Source organism: Struthio camelus, chromosome 1, assembly GCF_040807025.1.
Source record: "Struthio camelus isolate bStrCam1 chromosome 1, bStrCam1.hap1, whole genome shotgun sequence".
Taxonomy (NCBI): Eukaryota; Metazoa; Chordata; class Aves; order Struthioniformes; family Struthionidae; genus Struthio; species Struthio camelus.
In genome coordinates this window covers 135,333,586-135,351,967 of record NC_090942.1, presented here as the reverse complement: position 1 = coordinate 135,351,967, position 18,382 = coordinate 135,333,586, and the positions used below count along the sequence as shown (strand labels likewise).

General features: G+C 43.7%; 1 protein-coding gene across 15 annotated transcripts in view; it reads right to left on the bottom strand.

The window, feature by feature from the left end:
* Positions 1-215: 215 nt before the first annotated feature.
* The window catches only part of APOO (apolipoprotein O), a 44,302-nt gene continuing 26,135 nt past the window's right edge, over positions 216-18,382 (bottom strand). For 8 of the 15 annotated variants that reach the window (XM_068917687.1, XM_068917742.1, XM_068917659.1 and 5 more), the window contains 2 exons: positions 14,324-14,419; positions 11,016-11,325 (listed from right to left, as the gene is read on the bottom strand). In XM_068917687.1, coding sequence (XP_068773788.1) covers positions 14,351-14,419 — 69 coding nt within the window. In that variant the 3' untranslated portion in view covers positions 11,016-11,325; positions 14,324-14,350. Of the gene's footprint in view, positions 1,549-11,015; positions 11,326-14,323; positions 14,420-18,382 lie in introns of those variants that run through there. The other 7 variants (XR_011136040.1, XR_011136054.1, XM_068917671.1 and 4 more) reach the window with 7 other exon arrangements.

Below are 18,382 nucleotides of genomic sequence, written 5' to 3'. Positions count from 1 at the left end.
AATAAGCAGAAAAGCTCCTTTACGACGGTTTGTTGTATATCTTTGTGCTTCCAGTTCAGTGGATTGGTTTCTTGTTAAAAACAAAACAAAACAAAAAAAACCAGAACAGCTAAAGACTTAATAATGCCAATATCTAATGCAGGTGACCACCCTGCGCAAAGCTCCCCCTTCCCCCTCTCCACTGCTTCTCGTCCCCACCCTCCCCGCGCTGTACTGACTTGCTGTGATTCGAGGCTGACCAGCAGAGAAAGAAAACATTGGCAGAGCCAACCCGAACGCGGCGGCTCCCACTCACACACGCGTCCCCTCCGGCCCACAGCCACACAAGCACGCAAACAACCCGCCAGGAGCCTACGTACGGCCCAGCACGGCTTGAGCAAGCGTTGCCTGCTTGTTACTTGCCCGTGTATTCTCCTCTGTACTTACCCATTTTAGGGGAAATGCCGGTGGGTCCCTGTGCAAACGGGCAGCCACCCTGGGAGGTTTCCTGGGGCCAGCGCCAATCCCAGCACCGCCAACACCAGCGGATGGCACCGGGCACCGCACCAGCCTTCCCGCAGCACTCAGGGCTTGCGCCAAGGGGGAAATACAACTTCACACACTGACACACTGCAGATGGGCAGCCGCTGAATGGGGCTTTTCAGGGCTGACCTTGAAGTAGCCCACACTGTCGACACCCATAAATCACCTCTCATCGACATCCGGTACAGCTTCCGCCATTAATTACATCCCTTTTTCTTCAAAGCATTTTCTTAAAACAGAGCCTCGTAGTTATTTGTGACTCACGTAATGGACAAGTGAGCACATACAGGTGAGCACCTCTCCTTTTGCTCCATTAAAGCTGCATTTAAAAGACTTTTCCCACAGTAATACAGAGGGAATATTACTTCTTTCCCAACAGATACAGTATCCGAGCGACAATGTACATAAGTAACTTGTGCATCATCGTGACACATTTTTGCCTTCTTTCCACTAAAAGAATAACAGGGCACTTCTAATGACCATATCCCAAGGAATACTAGGGAAAGTGCGTTTAAAAAAAAAAAAATGCCGCGTTTATGCGTCAAGTAATTTATCCTAAGGGTTTTATTCTTGAAGCAAGCAACTGTACTATTAGAGCATTAAGTAAGAGGCATGAACAACCACCAGTATGAAGTCTGTACTATGCGCTCCCTTTTGGGACTTGCTGCTACCCACTGCAACCAAGCGATGCGTTTTGCGTGGCCTTCCTCCAGCAGCGAGGGGCATGCTGAGCACCAATCCCGGTTCCCTGCGCAGTGCCAAGGGCGTCCCCAGCCCCCGGCCAGCGCAGCCACCACCAGCAACCGCTGGCTCGCTTGGTTGAAGCGCTGCGGTGCTTGCTGGCGCGGGCAAGATCCGATGGCCCAGCCGGCTGGCGCAAGCAGAAATACAGGAGCGGGCACGTGCAGAGCCGAAGGGCTTCAAGAGCGCTCCCGAAACGCCTTCCTCTGGCATTTCCACTGCGTGGTGCCGTCACGCAGCCTGACGTCGAGGACGAGTGCCAGCACTTCCTGCAACACCGCATGCCTTTAAAGCAAACCATAAAAATACCGGTCAGGCTTTCAAAACTTGCCAGTTTCTTTTTAGTCAGAGGCTCTTCCAGATTAGGTTTTATCTGTTCTTTCCTGCCCTGCTACAACCCCTCAATTCACTGACTCAGCCTTAATGTAAGTAACGTGCAGGCAACTCAGCGTCCAACAGGAAATCCTTGCCTCTGCTGTGGCTCTTAAAAGGTTACGAGACACAGCTCTAACCTTCAAGTGTGCACCATAAAACACATCTCGTGCGCTTTTCAAGCAAAGCGTTCAAAAACCAAAGACAAAAATGCCACCAGCTTGGAATTGTCATATAATAAATTACTTCAGGGTGTCTACTTTTGCTTTGAGCATGATAATCGATGGCTTAATCTTGTTAATCTAGAAACAGAATTAAGGCAATGTGATTGCACAGGCATACTTGGAGAGGCCCAGTTAGCAATCTCCCTTTCTTCTTTGTTAGTGCAAGTTCGCTTGTTTTTTTTTTTTTTTTAAGGACAAATTAAATAAATGTGATGAATAAATCAATGGTTGTATCTCCATCCTAAAAGAAGCAAGCAGCTCTTTTGTAGACCTTAATACGAATAAATTATCCTCTATGGGGTTTTTTTTGTTTTTTGTTTTTTGTTTTTTTTCTTCAAATCTCACATTCATTTTCCTTTCCTGAGGTCAAAACATTTGAAGAACGCATTTTCTAGAGCGGCCAAAAGAAAATCCGGCCCAACAAAGGCACGCGAGCACTGCCTTTCAGCTGTCCAAATCTGATCTAATTCTCAAGCTCATTATCAACACGCTGTTGGAGAACTGCCATTTCCTGGAGGGGGAAAAAAAAAAAAATCCCTCCTAAGGAGAGAAAACTGTATTGGGAGAGTTTGTGCTCCTCACACAAACACAGCCTCTGCTGTGCCCTAACACAATGTAAATAGTGCAAAGACCCCTTGCAATTACAAGGGGAAAAAGGAGTTTTGTGGAGGCTCCCCGGGCCTTGCGTTTCCCACCACCGTGGCGGGAGGGCCCTGCCACAGGAGCTCACGTGCGCAAGCATACAACGACATCGCACGAGTCGGATCGCTTGTCCCCTATAGTTCCTTGCACCCAAGCAGGAAACAGCATTAGAAAAACAAATACAATGCAAATCTCTTCATAAATAAATACTTACATCCTTCAAACAGATCCCTGTTATGCAGGGTGTACTACAACATCCGTTTCTACAGCGAAAGCGCTGGAAAGTTAACTTGGGACAACAAAACCGCTGTCCCTGGTCTTTTAGGGAGAACCTCTGGGGTCCGCGGCCCGTCACACAGCAGAGGAGAGAGGTGGTTATTGCACCAAGCGGGGGGACAACCCGAACGCAGACCGGTGAAACTCACACCAGCAATGGGGGCTGCACCACAGCCCCACAGACCGGACGTTGCGGGACGACAGCTCAGGGGTGCGGGGAGCCGTGCCAGGGCTGAGCTGTGGCCCTGTACCTGGAGACCGTCCCCACGGGCCAAAGCCTAACTTGACTTAAAAAACGTGACTTACAAACAAACAAAAGAAAAAGAGGGAGCTTCTTGTTCACCAGCCTTAAGGCTTTTCTCTGCAATTCTGAAAGCCTGGAAAAAAAAAAATCACCCTTGTTAAAATAATGATTGACCAGATTTTAAGGAAACGCTGTCTAAAAATCAGAGGTGAAAGCCTGCAGCAGTCACCACCCCAGAGAAGGAGCTCGAGGAAGCTGGGAAGTGGGGGGAAGGTGAGGTGTCACAATTCCTCATGAAAACTACCAAGAGAAAAACAGCGGCGAGGGCGGCAGGGCCAGGGAGGCGCTCCAGGCCCTGGCAGAGGGGTCACAAACGAAGCAAGGGCAGAAAGGCAAGAGAGGACAAGGCCACGCGCAGAGTTAAGCTAACGATCGGACAGGGAAACGTTGCAGCACTTTCAGCACAGGAACCCGGGAGCCGAGCTCCCGCAGCCTCGGGCGGAAAGGGACCCGTTTATCCACCCGGGGAGACAGCAGGTGACTCTCCTGTCCTGCAGGGCCGTCTCTGCTCGGCGGCCAGGCGTTTCACGCAGCTTCCCTCCGCCTGCCCGTGGGCAGATGGCTTTTGAAGAACGCCGCCTCATCCGGGCAGGAAGGGGGGCAACTCCGACAACGCAGGGACAGCGCGGACCCAACTAAAACTGCTCCCCTCGTGCTTTTCACCTCCGCAAGGGGAGGAGGAAAAAAAAAAAAAAAAGCAAACACACAGCCAATCCCACGGGATCACCAATTAAAACTGCGACTTCACACCTCCTCCGCTGTTACGATTTTATTTATGACCCTTTATTTACGGCTGATGGTTAGCCTCCGGGCTCCCGAGACTGAGAACACTCTCAAAGTACAACATGTTCCTAGCTCGGGGCACCTGGCATACCTCATACTGGCTGCATGTTTGTTTTATGCCTCAGCTCACCTACCAGAGCCTTCAAAGGGCTCCTTCTTTGCTCTCGCGCCGCTTCTGTTACTTTTGGGTGTGACTCGCTGGCTAGCCCTGGGCTGAGGGTGTTTTTTTACCACCTCTCCTCTACTAACGTTTCTCAAACCATACAGTCATTCACCTACAAATTCCCTTAGCGGGGCAAATATAACCTACACATGCTGGGGGAGGGAGAGGTGGAGGGGGATTAAAAAAGAGCTAAAAAACCAACAGTTAGATATCTAGCTTTTTTAAATTGTTGGAGAAGGGTAGCAGTAGCAAGCGTGTGTGTGCCTGCTCGTTTACATCGCCACCGCTAAGACTTAATCCCCTTACTTAATCCCCTTTACTGTTTACTGCGAGAAAATGCTTCTTGGTCAAAACAGAGTAGAGCTGATTTTAGCATTTGTGCATTTTGCTCTGTTGTACAAGCATAGATTGTCCCGGTCTTACCCTATCGAGACAAAAGTACAGCCAACAGTTGTTTGGCCCCAGGGCCATGTCCTCGTACAGTTGGATGTTGTGCAAAAGCTCCCAAATGACAGCGCGCTCAAATATTATGTACGAACTGGCGCGCTCTCTCCTTTGAGCTCAGCTGGGCTTGGCAAAGACCGCCGCGAGCCGAGCAGGCACACATTTCCTCCTTAAAACAGCCGGTAACAGCTGATCTTTTTTACTGTCAGATGAGACCGCAGACAAGTGCCGAAGGCAGGCTTGCAGGCAGGCTTGCGTCTCGCTAATCTCCCATCTAACCACAGACACAAATACGAGCCGTTTGCTGCTGGGCACAGCAGACCACAGCTGAGCTTTCTTCAGCATCTTCACTTTGTTTATGGGGCGACAGGCTGTGCGGAGCCGTGGGCCTGCCTGGGCTGGCCAGTGAGGCATCGCACCGGGGCCGGTGCTTTTGCAGCTGCTGCTGCCACTGCTCAGCTCCAGCAGGACAAGCCTGGCACATGACAGTAAACATCATACGTTGGGCCAGCTTGGTGGTACTCTTCCTGGATAACGTCAATTCAGGCAGTTTGCAAATGATGCTTTTAAGATAGAAGATCCAAAAAAAAAAAACCAAACAAACAAAAAAAACCATGGGCACCAAGGAGAAACAACTGCCTGGTAAAAGCATAGACGACTACAGCCTGTTGTGTTAAACAGCAAAACTTTTTTTTTTTTTTTTTGATACAAAACCAAACTACCAGCAGCACGTTTTGACCGGAGGTTACCTTTATGACTCACGGTATGAATGAGCACTTACTGGGCACATACACCAGCGCTGTACGAATCAGGAAACAGCTCTTTCAAGTCTTGTTACAAAAGGAAGTGAGTCTGAGGCTTGCTAAATTTACAGAAACTATGTTAGTGAACTTAATCTAGGACAGGGGGCAGGGGGAAGGGAAGTATCCCTTCTCTTTCTCTACAGATTGATACTAACTAATTTCCACGCCCAATTTTTACACAACCACAAAAAAAAAAAAAACCCACAAGGGCCAAAAACACACGTGAGGGCTGCTGCCACAACTTACGACCCTTAGCTGGCACACAGGTACGGACACATAGCCTCCAGCCAGGTGGCTTTGGCTTAATGCCCCATCATCCCCCCAGATCACAAGAAAAACTGCAGAGGTTTTTCTTCACCTCTCTGGCAACGGCCACTAGCCGGTACGGAGGGGCCTCACTGCAGCCCTCTGCTCGTGGCTTCAGTCCTTGCCCCCCTCCCCGGCCCAGAGGCTGCGCGCAGAGGGGGACCGTCCAGGGCATGAGCCGGCATGCTCTTCACCTCTCAATATTCCCCGCAAAACACTACCTATGGGTAATTTTCAGTTCAAGGGAGCAGATCCTTTTTCACGGGCACAGGTGCTGCACCCTGGAGTTCAGTGAAGGTACTTCAGCTCCAGACTCTGAATCTGGGGAGATTCGGATTTGTTGTTACAATGGCACTGAAAAACACCAGGTTTAAAAACAATATCAGTGTGGAAAGGGGTATGTTTTCTGAGTCTTCACACAGCAACATCTACAGAAGGAAGAAATGAGGTTTACCTTTTAAGTTTATTCTTTTATCCAGGTTCCTCACCTCACCGCTACCTTAAATTGCACGCTGAGCAAGCGCCCAGACCACACAAGACCTGCTGCCACGCAGCCCGTCAGCGCAGCGCTCCCAGCGTCACCAGCAAACACTCTGCTCCCTTCTTAAGCAAGCACAGTTCCCTTAAACTCCACTCTTGAAGAGATTTGCCATCCTGGACTAAACAGGCCGGCACTGAAGTCCCTGCTCCAGGGATGGTTTTGCAGGCTTCTGCTGTTTTTACGGGGTGGTAACACTTCGCACGACATGTACTTGAGTAGCACTGGGACATCCGCGCTAAAGGTAGGAAGATTTAAAAAAAAAAAAAAAAAAAAGGTCCTGCTGCTAGTTCTTTTTTAAACACATGCCAATGTGGTAAAATACGTTCAGAACACAGAGCTGCGTATGGGTACAAACTCAGCGAGCGGGTGTTACGAGGCGGCATTCACAGGCTCTATTGAATTCTCAATAGCAGTGCCCACAGGCTTCACGCTTTTGAAGCTGAAGCTAGCCAGCTTTGAGTCTCTCTGGAGGAGCGCCTTCGAGCCCTCCAACTCCAACAAGTACACGAATAAAATATACCTGTTACCGTGCAGAAACAGATCAGTGTTTGAGAGGGAACAAAAGAAAAAATACAGACACCCATTTAAAGCTTCTTTGGTATTTGGGGGCATACCAAAAAATTGCACCTCCCTGCCATTCATGGAACAAGCAACATCCCAAATGTAAAACATACATAGGTAGCAACACATTCTCAGCTGTGTTTTTTGGATGCGTTTTTGATTAATGCCTCATTGTAGGTGGCCACACAAACAACATCTCAAAGCTATTCCTCCCTCGGGCAGAAGGACTGATGAATCTGAATTGCTCAAAGACTACAGCAATAGCTTTGTGGACACATCATCTGTCCTCACTCCCATGTAAAGCGCACAGTAAACAACATTACCTCGTTATTCTGTGCCGCTGTTTTATGAACTTCATTTCACTGACCAGGACACTCACACTGCATGCAAAGTATATCCTTTAGCTTTAGTCACCAAATTAAGTTCTTAAGTCTTTTTCAGTTTCTATCCTTACATTACAAGCACCGAGACAAACTTCCTGACCGAGCACTCTAAGGAGCTGCACTACTGTTATGGTGGGTGCAGGGACCTGGCCTTTTGGAGAGCGTTTGCATGCAGCTCCAGCTGCTGCGTGGCTGTTCCCCAGTCACTGGGATCTGTCTCCCTTTCTCCAGAACCACTCCAGAACATCCAGCAAAGCTTTGTTAGCCCAGACCTCACAGCACAGCTTCCCCGTAACAAGACCTTGCCTCAGGAACTGGGCTGGGTGATGGAGCGTCACTACCACCCAGGCTCGCTTGCCACAGCTGGATGCGTCCCACATGACCAACCAGTTATGAATGTTTGTTGTTGGCAGATTTAGATCCTTAAATGCACCAAAAACGGCCAGCAAGAGACAAGAGAGCCTGAGAGGCTGGTCTGGTGCAGGCAGTGTTGCTCTACTTCCAACTACTTCCAATACTTACAATGTATTTTTAGGGGAAGACGACTGGTAATCAGCTGTGAGACACCCTGAGCCCACCCTGATTTGTCCAACTTTGAATGCTGATGCAATGTGCACCAGTAACACCAACTTGAAGAAGTGGGGGCGGCAGCAGCATTCTGGAGCGAATCCACGAACAGTAAGGGGACGAGCTGAAAGTCCAGATCAGGCCTCAGTCTTTAACCAGAGACGACCAATAACAAACCTCACCGACATGGAACAGGAGAAGACAATGCTATTGTATTAATATACTAATAGTACCCCCAGAGACACCTTGAGAAAGCTGTCAGTCCCAGTCATTTTAAGAACAATACACAGTCAAGAAACACCAAAATCAGAAAGTGGTCCAGACTTAAGGGGAAGGGAGGGTTGTTATGCAATTAGAAAGATCTTTTTGTACTTTGCAGTTAAGATATTGCTAGCACATCTCTCTTGTAAACAGGAAGCTATGTACCTCTCAAAAAAACTCCACAGTAGTGCTGACCTAGACAGCTGCCAGGCCATCCAGATGCAATAGCTGATCTTGCTTTCAGATGCTGTGTTCAGGCAAAAAGGAAGGTCCAATGGGAATTTATGCAGTCCTCTCTGTCGAGCCTGAATAGCCAAAACATTCTCTCTTAACAGGGACTTATTATGACAAAACTGGCTTTACAAGAAGCTAGGGATATGCTTGAGGGTGTAGAAATAACTTGGGAGGAGAAGAAATAGTTGGTGGGGGAGGGAGAAGAAACCAGAGGGGAGGAGAGAAGAAAACAAGAAAAAGAATTGTCTAGTGGCAGGCGGGGAGGGGGTACCTTTTTTGAAGCAAATGTTCTTACATTGGGATTTTCTGCCATAGCTAATAAACAGAGCTGTAGCAAGCCGCTTAAGCTTCCCAGATATTTTCTCCAGCCCTAAGACACGATTCAGTCTTGCTCCTTCTTGCACTGCAGAGTTACAGCTCTCTTCAAAGGTAACAGATGCAACACAGAAGGCTCCAAAACATTTTGGCTACAATCTCTGCTAAGAAGTCGGTGTCTGCAGCCTTCTGCATTTAGAGTATCAAGTCTAAGCCAGATTTTTGCAATGACCACATGTGGCAAAATACAGCAGCAAAAGGAAAAGCTATGCTATCCACTTTTACTCAGTGTATTGCTAACATACTATCTATAAGGATTTCCGTCCCAGGATAGGATGGCTGCACAGGCCAACCTGACGATCTCCAGTTGTACAGTTTTCATATGTTGGAGAGACCAAAGGTAGTGCTTTTAAGAGAGGACGTTGCAACCTGTCCCCAGCATATCTGCTCACTGACACTATGACAGAGGATGCTGAGATGAGAACACTATTTCCTCAGCTGCACAGCCTCCAGTTACCAAGCTGAAAGGCTTAGAATAGAAGGGTGACCACACTGTTGACGTGAAATTTGGGTGGGAATATGCTGTTTTTAGCATACTTTGTAATACCCACAGGCAAAGTCTGGCAAAAGATAATATATGCATACACAAAATAGTGCATAGGAATATATGAACTGTGGTCAACTGCTCATGTTCTCCATTAGGAATATCTGTGCCAAGTAAGTTGAATTATTTATGATCTTTTGCACTCACAACAGCATGGGACATTACTTTTCTGTACTCACAGAAAACTTTAACTAGAGGACATAAGGAAAAAGATTTCAGTTACCGCTATCTTGTTCACATTTTGGAACCATCCTCTCATCATCTGATTTTCCAGGTGCAAGGAGATAGTAACTTCCCACTAGATAAAAGCATTCCATTTTGAAGTCCATCATTCCGGTACATTTTTAAGAGGCAGCATAAATCGACAGTATGAAGATTTAATCAAATGAAAAGAATTCATTTCAAATAATACTTACTCAACACAAGATTTCTTTAAACACACGCACACACACGTATATATGAATAAAGATTCAAAGCTGCTTTACTTGAACGCAGATTAGCTAATGCTGCTGACTGGACGTGGCAAGTTTCGTTTTGCTTCCACAGTCAGTATAAAGGAACAAAAAAGGGTCACAATTGCCTTAAAAAGGAGAATGAGGAAGCGCATCTTGGTGCAGTCTGATAGTCAAAACACCTAGGAATCACCAAGTAATTATGTTCTTAAATGCCAGCGTGGCATACGTCAAATACTACTGAACAAAATGTAGGTATTTAAGTCTGTATTCCTAACTCAATGGTAATCATTTGCCCCAAGATACGAGTACACATATAAGTGCAGGCCTACTTTTAACTGAAGACAAAAATCTGTGCCTATATTGTAAGAGCTGTGCAACACAGCAGTTACAACATGCCCGTTCCTCAAGTTTCTTTTCCACTATTGACAAAAACACTACTTTGATCCTCCCAAGCCTGTCTGAACTATGTTGGCAAATTTCAAGTAAAAAATGTTATCACATAAGAATTCTGCTCTTCTTGCTAAACCAGCAAGCATCCATCCATACCAGCACAAAATATTCATAAAAATATGCATGCAGCATGTTGTGAGATACTATTTTCCTGCCTGAGGCAACCACATGCCTTATGCCTGTAATGAAGAGCTGGCCTGTTTTATAACGGCCACACAGACTGACGTTTGCGTTGCCAACGTCTGTTTTTCTCTAAATGTTTATGGAATAATCCCAGTAGGATTACCTACTAAGAAATAACAATGATTTTTAAAATGCTTTTTTAATCCAATTTACTTTGCATTTCTTGCCTGTTCTTTTCAGAAAGTTAGTACCTCACAAGCACATATTTCTTTCCATCCTTCCCCCACTCCCCTCATATTCACTGATGGTTAATTTGCAAGCATTAAAGATTCACCAATAGAGTTTAAATGCTATGAGCTACTTGGATTATAGTAACTTGCAAAACATCACCCTCCAGAAGAGAGCATCATATGAACGGCCACAAATGATGAAAGGGTTTTATTGTGCAAAGATTTCAAAACGTTGGAAATCCTTTTGTATTTCCTTTCTGCTTCACTTTTTCCCCTCCTCTAGCTGGGAATAAGAAAATAGCCAAGTTATTCTATGGCTGGTTCCCACCGACACAACATTCTGATTCTCACCGAGCTGTGCACTGGAGCAAAAACAAGAACAAACATTAACAGCTCCATTCCCATCCATCTACTAGAAAGGGACTCACAGATGCTTCATTATATACCTCCCACTGGCACTGATGAGGCAGAAGATTTGTATAAAAAGGAGAGGGAGATTCAGACAAAACACAAGATTCATTGTAATTGTTCGCATTCGTAATTCTATGAGCTAATGGTAACCAAAACATCATGCTACTTTTAAGCTTTTCCTCGTTTTTTAAAATAGACATTGTCAACAGCATCTCAAGAACCACAGTCTATTATGTTTCATAAATTGTGCAAATGTCATATTTTAGTTAAAGAATATAGGAGGAGGAAAACAATCAGAACTGTTTTATGTAATTGGAATTTTATTTTATATATAAATAATAGCAAGAGATTGAATAATTTTGAGACTTTCTACTTGCTGACCTTGCAATAGGACCGACTGAGTCCCACCGAAGAATTAAGGACAAGGTCTCAGGTTGACACAAAATACGCAGTGTCCTTTCAGAGATTCCACGCCAGTAGACGATACAGGGTGCTGTCAGTCTCTCCTGAGGCAGCAGGCAGATTAGTTACATTCAAAGTCAAAACGGATTCAGATGTTTCCCTCTTTTCCTTGTGAAACTGTTGCTCTTACCTAAATTTTTATATTCATCTATATCCAAAGAAAGTGGACAGAGGATAAAGGAGAGAGGGAGGGTGGGGGAGAGAAAGCAGAATTAAAATATCGTAGACATTTTGCATCCGCTGTCCAAGTGCAATTTAAGATTTTTTTTCTTTTGGTTTGGCAAGTTGATCAAAATTTAAATGAGGAACATTTCCAATGCCAATTTATTCCTAGTATAGAGATTTAATGCTTCATATTATTAACTGCAGCCACAGTAATAGAGCATTCATCATCATGTTTGCTCTAGAGAACTTGATTCCCATAGTTGGGCTGCATGCAAACATAAAAAAGAAAGAACACTTCCCAGCAATAAAACACCAATGGCAGTCTTGCGTAATAAATTAACTTTCTCAAATGGAATGCTTTCTAACTCCTGTTAAGTGTATTTTTTTTCCCCCCAATCTTGCTTACTCTGCTATAAATCTAAGGTAATTTAACTTAAACAAATAGAATTAGTAAAATATAGAAACTGAACAGAGTGAAAATGAGATACGCTGCCTTCATGGAAAAACACAGACTCACGCAGCTTCCATGCAACTCATCAGCACAACAGCTGGATAAAATTAAAGCTTAGTTCTCCCACAATGGGACGTGGTTTGAGCTGTAGTTTGCATATAACCACTAATAGCAAACATGCAATAAAGGAGGTGCAATGTTGCTGTTTGTTCAGAATGAAGGAATATGTTACTGCCTGTCTCTAGCCCAAAGTGATTTTGTCCTGGGCTGACCATTTAATTCAAAGACCCATGCCACGGCAAATCTTTATGAGGAAAGCGGAACTGTATTTATTTTAGCGACCAGATTCAACCAGGAAAATTGCCAGTTTAAAATACAGTGCGGACTGTATTTTAGGACTGATCTCATTTGGTATAAACAAACACATCTTTTCAAAGATCACAGCAGTGTGCTCTCCAACCTTTGAGATCACCAAAATCCAGCAAAACATCTGGACGTGAGCACGGAGTTGAATAACTGGATTTGAATTCAAGCAGAAGTAACAAATCACCACCCCCGCAGAACAGCTGAAAACTGATACTGAATTGAACTTTCACCATTGTGCTCCTCCAGGTCAAAAATCTAGTGGTTTCATTTATGTAGCTCTTCTAGAAACAACACGAGTCAAAGTAAGCAAATTTCAAAAGCAGCAGCACTCAAGTACATTAAGCACATGAGCAGATTAACTCTTTAAAAAGACAGGCAGTAAAATGACATCTGAGTCAGCTGCTGTTAATGAGGTATTCCTCAAAGCTTACTATTTATGTGACCGACATTCTGAGAAAAAAGGTTTTGGACAACTTCAGTATAAACCTTTCTGACAAGCCTTTTTTTTTTCCTATCCTTTAAAAGGAAACCTGCTTTAAGCAGGTGCTACAGTCTCAAAGAACGAATAAAGAGCTGACAAAAATTATAGTCACAGGGTAAGAAATGTTTAAAGAAGCGATTTAGGGACTTCTGTTTCTGATGAACCTAGACATTTGTACAGTGTCCCACATAAATAAACAAGAGATCAATTTTGCTGGCTTTCTATCATTTAGTAGCTCCATCCTAATTCACAACAAGCACAATATTTTAGTGACCTACCTTTTCTTCCTCTTGGTTTTCCTGGGTATCTTTACTCTAAGCAAGACTATTCTTAATATATATTTTTTTATATTTTTATTTTATGTAATTGTTGTATAAAATATTAAAGAGATCACTCTCAGGCTTAAAAACTTTCTGTTTATATATCTGAAGGACAGACAAATGTCCTCAGTTAATCAACCACTCAACATACCTTTGCCCTTGTGAGGAGAATTAACTATAGCAATTAAAAATACGTTACTGGAAACATAACACTAGAGTCTATCTTTGCTTTTAAAACCAACCACGTAAAAGTAGAACACTTACTCAGCAGATGTATGCATTGCATCACATCTCTATAATACTTGTGACTGGTGATAAGGCATGAAAAAAAAGAAAACTGGTACAGTTTTCTAAATCCAGTCTATATTTATGCAGTTAGGGCGGGGGGGTGGGGGGGGGGCAGAGGGATGGACATGTAAATAGAATACTGCATACAAAAATAGTGAGGAGTCCCTAAAAGGTACATTTTCTGATGAAAACTAATTCTTTACCCTACGTTACTTTCACGTTATGATAAAGAAAAGCAGGTAAAATACATGTTCAGAAAAGACATCCTCTATGAACTGATAACGGAGCATACATCATCCTATATTTTGTACTAAACTACATCCACTTAACGAGTACTAACATGCCTCAAATACATAACAATTTTTGTCCTATTATCTTGAACTATCTTTAAAAAGCTGGAAAAGCTTTTTACCTTTCTACAATCTGTAACTTGCTTCATGTTAAAAAACAACTTCAGTGGCCCAATTCTGTTTCAGTCTTGAGTCTCAACCCTGCTTCTGGCTCAGAGAACGGGGAAACACCGCCTCCGTTTCCTCCAGCACTGGTTCCCCACTGACAAAGCATGCCTCATTAGTGAGGAGCATCAACATAAAAGGTAAGGCACAGGGCGGACTGTCACAGGCTTTAAGATGAGGTTGTACCCTGCTGTTGCTGAAGCTTGAGAGGAACAACGTATCATCAGCAGGAAAGAGGTTCCTCTCCCCTCCTCACACCTGCACAGGTGTGAGAGGAATCAAATGATAAGGGCAAAGAAGTCTTTGGTCAAGGAGGAAGAAGCAGGAAGGTGAGAAAAAACAACGCTTTAATAAGGCCTGGCTAAAAATTAGCTGGGAACCACTGGAGAAGACTTTTATACTTATTTGCTGTGTTCTAAAGGTGAAGAATTTACACTAGTTGAGTGTTTAGGAGAAAGCATTTTCTTGATAAATACTGAAATGAATAAAATTATCACCTCTCTTCCCCAATTATTCATCAATCTAAGGAAGCTATCTGCAAGTTAAATTTGCAAATGTTCAGTTTTTCAAGGTTATTTCGCTGCTGTAGCCACATATTACTACCAGTCTTTATCCTTTACCTGTTTGATGGCAAGTGATTTGTTGTTCTATTTCTGGGCTTGCTCCTCATTTGAAACAGCACAGAATTCCAGGGGCTTGTCACCATCTGCATCACCCTTGAGGAGGGAAAAATATACACAAAACCTCAATTGAGGCAATCCATGATTAATGTTTTTGCTAAAACAGAAAACCCTCTTCAAAAGCTAAAACAAAAACTTCTTGCAAAACCAAACGGTTGATGAGACTAGTTCAATAAGATACACTCAAATTGTGATCTTCTCCCAAAGTGTTTCTAGATTTTAGCCTTCCTGCAGTTAGCTCTGAAATTAGAGGATTTGCAAGAACAAGTCGTTCAACAGAAATGCTTTAATTAACTATTTTTTGCCTGTACTAATAACAGAGAATAAATTCCTGCAGATTAGATGCCATTTTGCATTCTTTGAATTCTGTGTTGATTTACACAATAGGCCTCTTTTACTACATACCCTTTGAAAGCGTGTTCTCACACTTTCTCTGGAATAAATGATAGAAATCAAAGAACGAAGAAAGGCTTGTTAGAGCGTCTGGTCCCTTTAATTGCCAAGTATGCTGCAAAAAACAGTAATTTGATCACGGTTTTAAACAGATATCAATAGAAAATACCTAAAGGGCCACATATATGCCTACAGGACTGAAACATATGACATACAAGGACAGGCTGAGAGATCCAGATCCGTTCAACAGGCAAAGGGGAAATGTAATTGCTGTCTACAGCTATTTAATGAATGTTTATGTACTTGACAGTGCCAGACTCCTCTCAGAGGTGCACAGCAGAAGGACAAGAGGCAAAGAACACCACTGCAGCATGGCAAATTTCTGTTATAGATAAGGGGGAAAAAAAAAATCACCACATGATCAAACACTGAAACAGGTTGCCCAGAGAGGCTGCTGAATCTCTCTCCTTGGAGATATGCAGCACTTGCCTGGACAAAGCCTGAGCAACCAGATCTAACTTCAAAGCAGCTTTGAGTGGGGGTTGGAGGAAATGATGAGAAGTCCCACCCAACCTCAATTATTCATAAATTCTAAGAACATGAAAATTAAATTGCATTGTCTTTTTCTTATAAAAAGAGATGCTTACCAATATGCCTTAAATAAATGTGACTGAAAATATAATAAAATGAGTCAGAAGAGACTGGAAAAGGTAAAAATTTCACAGGATGGGTAGCATATACGTTCCAATACAGATTAAACACTATAAACGAGGCTCTGGGTCTACGAGACCCTCCTTACGCTGTGCTGGAGAACACAGCTTCAGAACATGAAGATTCAATTATGAAGATAACTTAAAATTTCTAATTCTTCACTTCTCATACACTGGCATTTGGATGAAGCACTGATTTATTTCCTATAACTAAGCATTACTCTTCTCCTCCTCTGTAAAGTGCTTTGCCAAATTTCTTGTTATCAAGTATGTTAGCTTTACATACAATTGGTTGGAAAAATAAAATTCTGGTTTTTACACATTGGGGGGGGGGAGAGGGAGAGGGAGAGGGAGAGGGAGAGGGAGAGGGAGAGGGAGAGGGAGAGGGAGAGGGAGAGGGAGAGGGAGAGGGAGAGGGAGAGGGAGAGGGAGAGGGAGAGGGAGAGGGAGAGGGAGAGGGAGAGGGAGAGGGAGAGGGAGAGGGAGAGGGAGAGGGAGAGGGAGAGGGAGAGGGAGAGGGAGAGGGAGAGGGAGAGGGAGAGGGAGAGGGAGAGGGAGAGGGAGAGGGAGAGGGAGAGGGAGAGGGAGAGGGAGAGGGAGAGGGAGAGGGAGAGGGAGAGGGAGAGGGAGAGGGAGAGGGAGAGGGAGAGGGAGAGGGAGAGGGAGAGGGAGAGGGAGAGGGAGAGGGAGAGGGAGAGGGAGAGGGAGAGGGAGAGGGAGAGGGAGAGGGAGAGGGAGAGGGAGAGGGAGAGGGAGAGGGAGAGGGAGAGGGAGAGGGAGAGGGAGAGGGAGAGGGAGAGGGAGAGGGAGAGGGAGAGGGAGAGGGAGAGGGAGAGGGAGAGGGAGAGGGAGAGGGAGAGGGAGAGGGAGAGGGAAGGTTTCCATGTTTTTGGGACCTGCTGGAACAACAGCAACAAAAAAAATTCAAGATTTTACTACATCACAGATACTTGTTGAAGAGGGCTTAAGTTCTTTAAATGTCAGCTTCTGAAGAGGCATTCTCCAAAGAACGCTACTTAAAAACTTTCTCACAAGTTAAACATCGTGCAAGTATGTTATAAAACTTTAATGTACTTATTAAGCTTGATTCAATCACCTCAACTTTTTATTTTTATTCCAAATATGTGTAGCAAGAGCTTTAAAAGATAACTCTTTCCTCCAAAAAAGCCATTCTGTTTTGACCACTATTCCAGACAATTAACAGTTAAATGACATCACATCTACCAGCTACACCCATTTCAAATTAATCATCTACTCTATAGTTCTCCTGCACAGGAACTTGCAAATTATGACATTTGACAACTTATCATGAACAACTTGACTCATAAAGCCTGATCTCAGGGGCTACTGATTTTTAAGCAGTCTTCCATGAAGAAATTATAATCCTTTCTATAGAAAACTATAGACCTTGAAGTGTTATGGTGTTGCACAAAAATCCTCCAGCAGCTATGTTTGGGTCTATCCCTCTGACCTAAGAGCAGGTATTAAAGCTGACAAACTCCGCCAGCATTAAACAGAGACCACGTGAAAAGAAAGCTGCAACTCACTGGCTTAAAGGTTCAACTAGTAACAAGTTTTTGTAAGCACTGGAAGGCCAATCTACAAGAAGGAAAAAAATGTTGAGAAAGGAAATATTACGTGAACTATGCTATAACGCGGCAGAGCAGAGGGACCAGTTACTCATAAAGACTGCTTGAAGCCACCGCAGGGTATTAGCCTCCATAATTGGAAAACCCCAGGAATGGAAGCTTGATGCCACCAAAAGGATTTCAAACAGTATACGTAATTCTAAAAACTGTATACAGACATAAGACGATATGATTCTCCGCAAATTTTGCAACTAAATTTAAGATAAACAAGGTTTGAGGGACACATTTTTCACTTCGGTTCCAGTGTCACTTCCCTGTCTTTTACCCCCAAGATTTATAACCTGGTAATATAAACAGCAACAGTAATACCACTGATTTTTGTGGAATTAATCCTTGTGAGTAAAGATTACTCAAGTAAGCAAAAGAATTTCAGAAGATAAAATCTTTAAAATAAGCCTGGCTTTTCACCAAGGTGGTTATATTTCCTCTACCGCTTTACCTATTTGGGGGAAGTAGCAAAAATGTCGTCTATTTTATATCAAGACAGCTTATTAAGAAGCTGAATTCTGGCTGTCCCTGATTAGGAAAATGTTTCATCTTTTTTGCAAATAAACCACTGAATACTCATTTTCACTTACGATTCTTACGCAGTTTTACTGGAAAGGCGCTTTCATCTTGACAACTCCCTTCAGCAAGCCAGCCTCAGGGTACCAAAATGCTATACTGTAAATAGCATACTCAAAACTGCCAGGCTGACTTTCTCTGGAGAGGGCCTCCAGTCATAGTGTTTCAACTGTTACAGCAGAAGGTTCTGAAATTCATCTCTTTGGGCAAAATTGTGATTTCAGTTGACATGACCTCAATTTGGCATAGCTTTTTGCTTCACAAAACCTTCGAAAAATTAACATACCATGTTTATTTAAATGACATATTCCAGCACAAACATCAAGTTATGCACAGCTGTGATGCCTATGACTATCAAACATATTACGAGCAATAACACAAATTAACACAAGCCAAGAAGAGCCACCCATATAATGTTTGGATCTTTGCATGAATCCTTTGTGTAGCAACAGAAAAACGCTAGACTGAATGTCACAAAAACAAAAACACACAGTAACATCTTTCACTCTGGCATGGTTTCCTGAAATGGGTTACATCTGCTAAAACTCAAGAATAACATTTGTATTTGCCTCCTTCACTAGTTGTGGAAGCTAGCTGCCTATAATAAGGCATTACAATAAGGACAGAATACACAAAAAACCACAACTCTCTCACTGGGCTGTCAAATTAAACCAGAAGTCCTA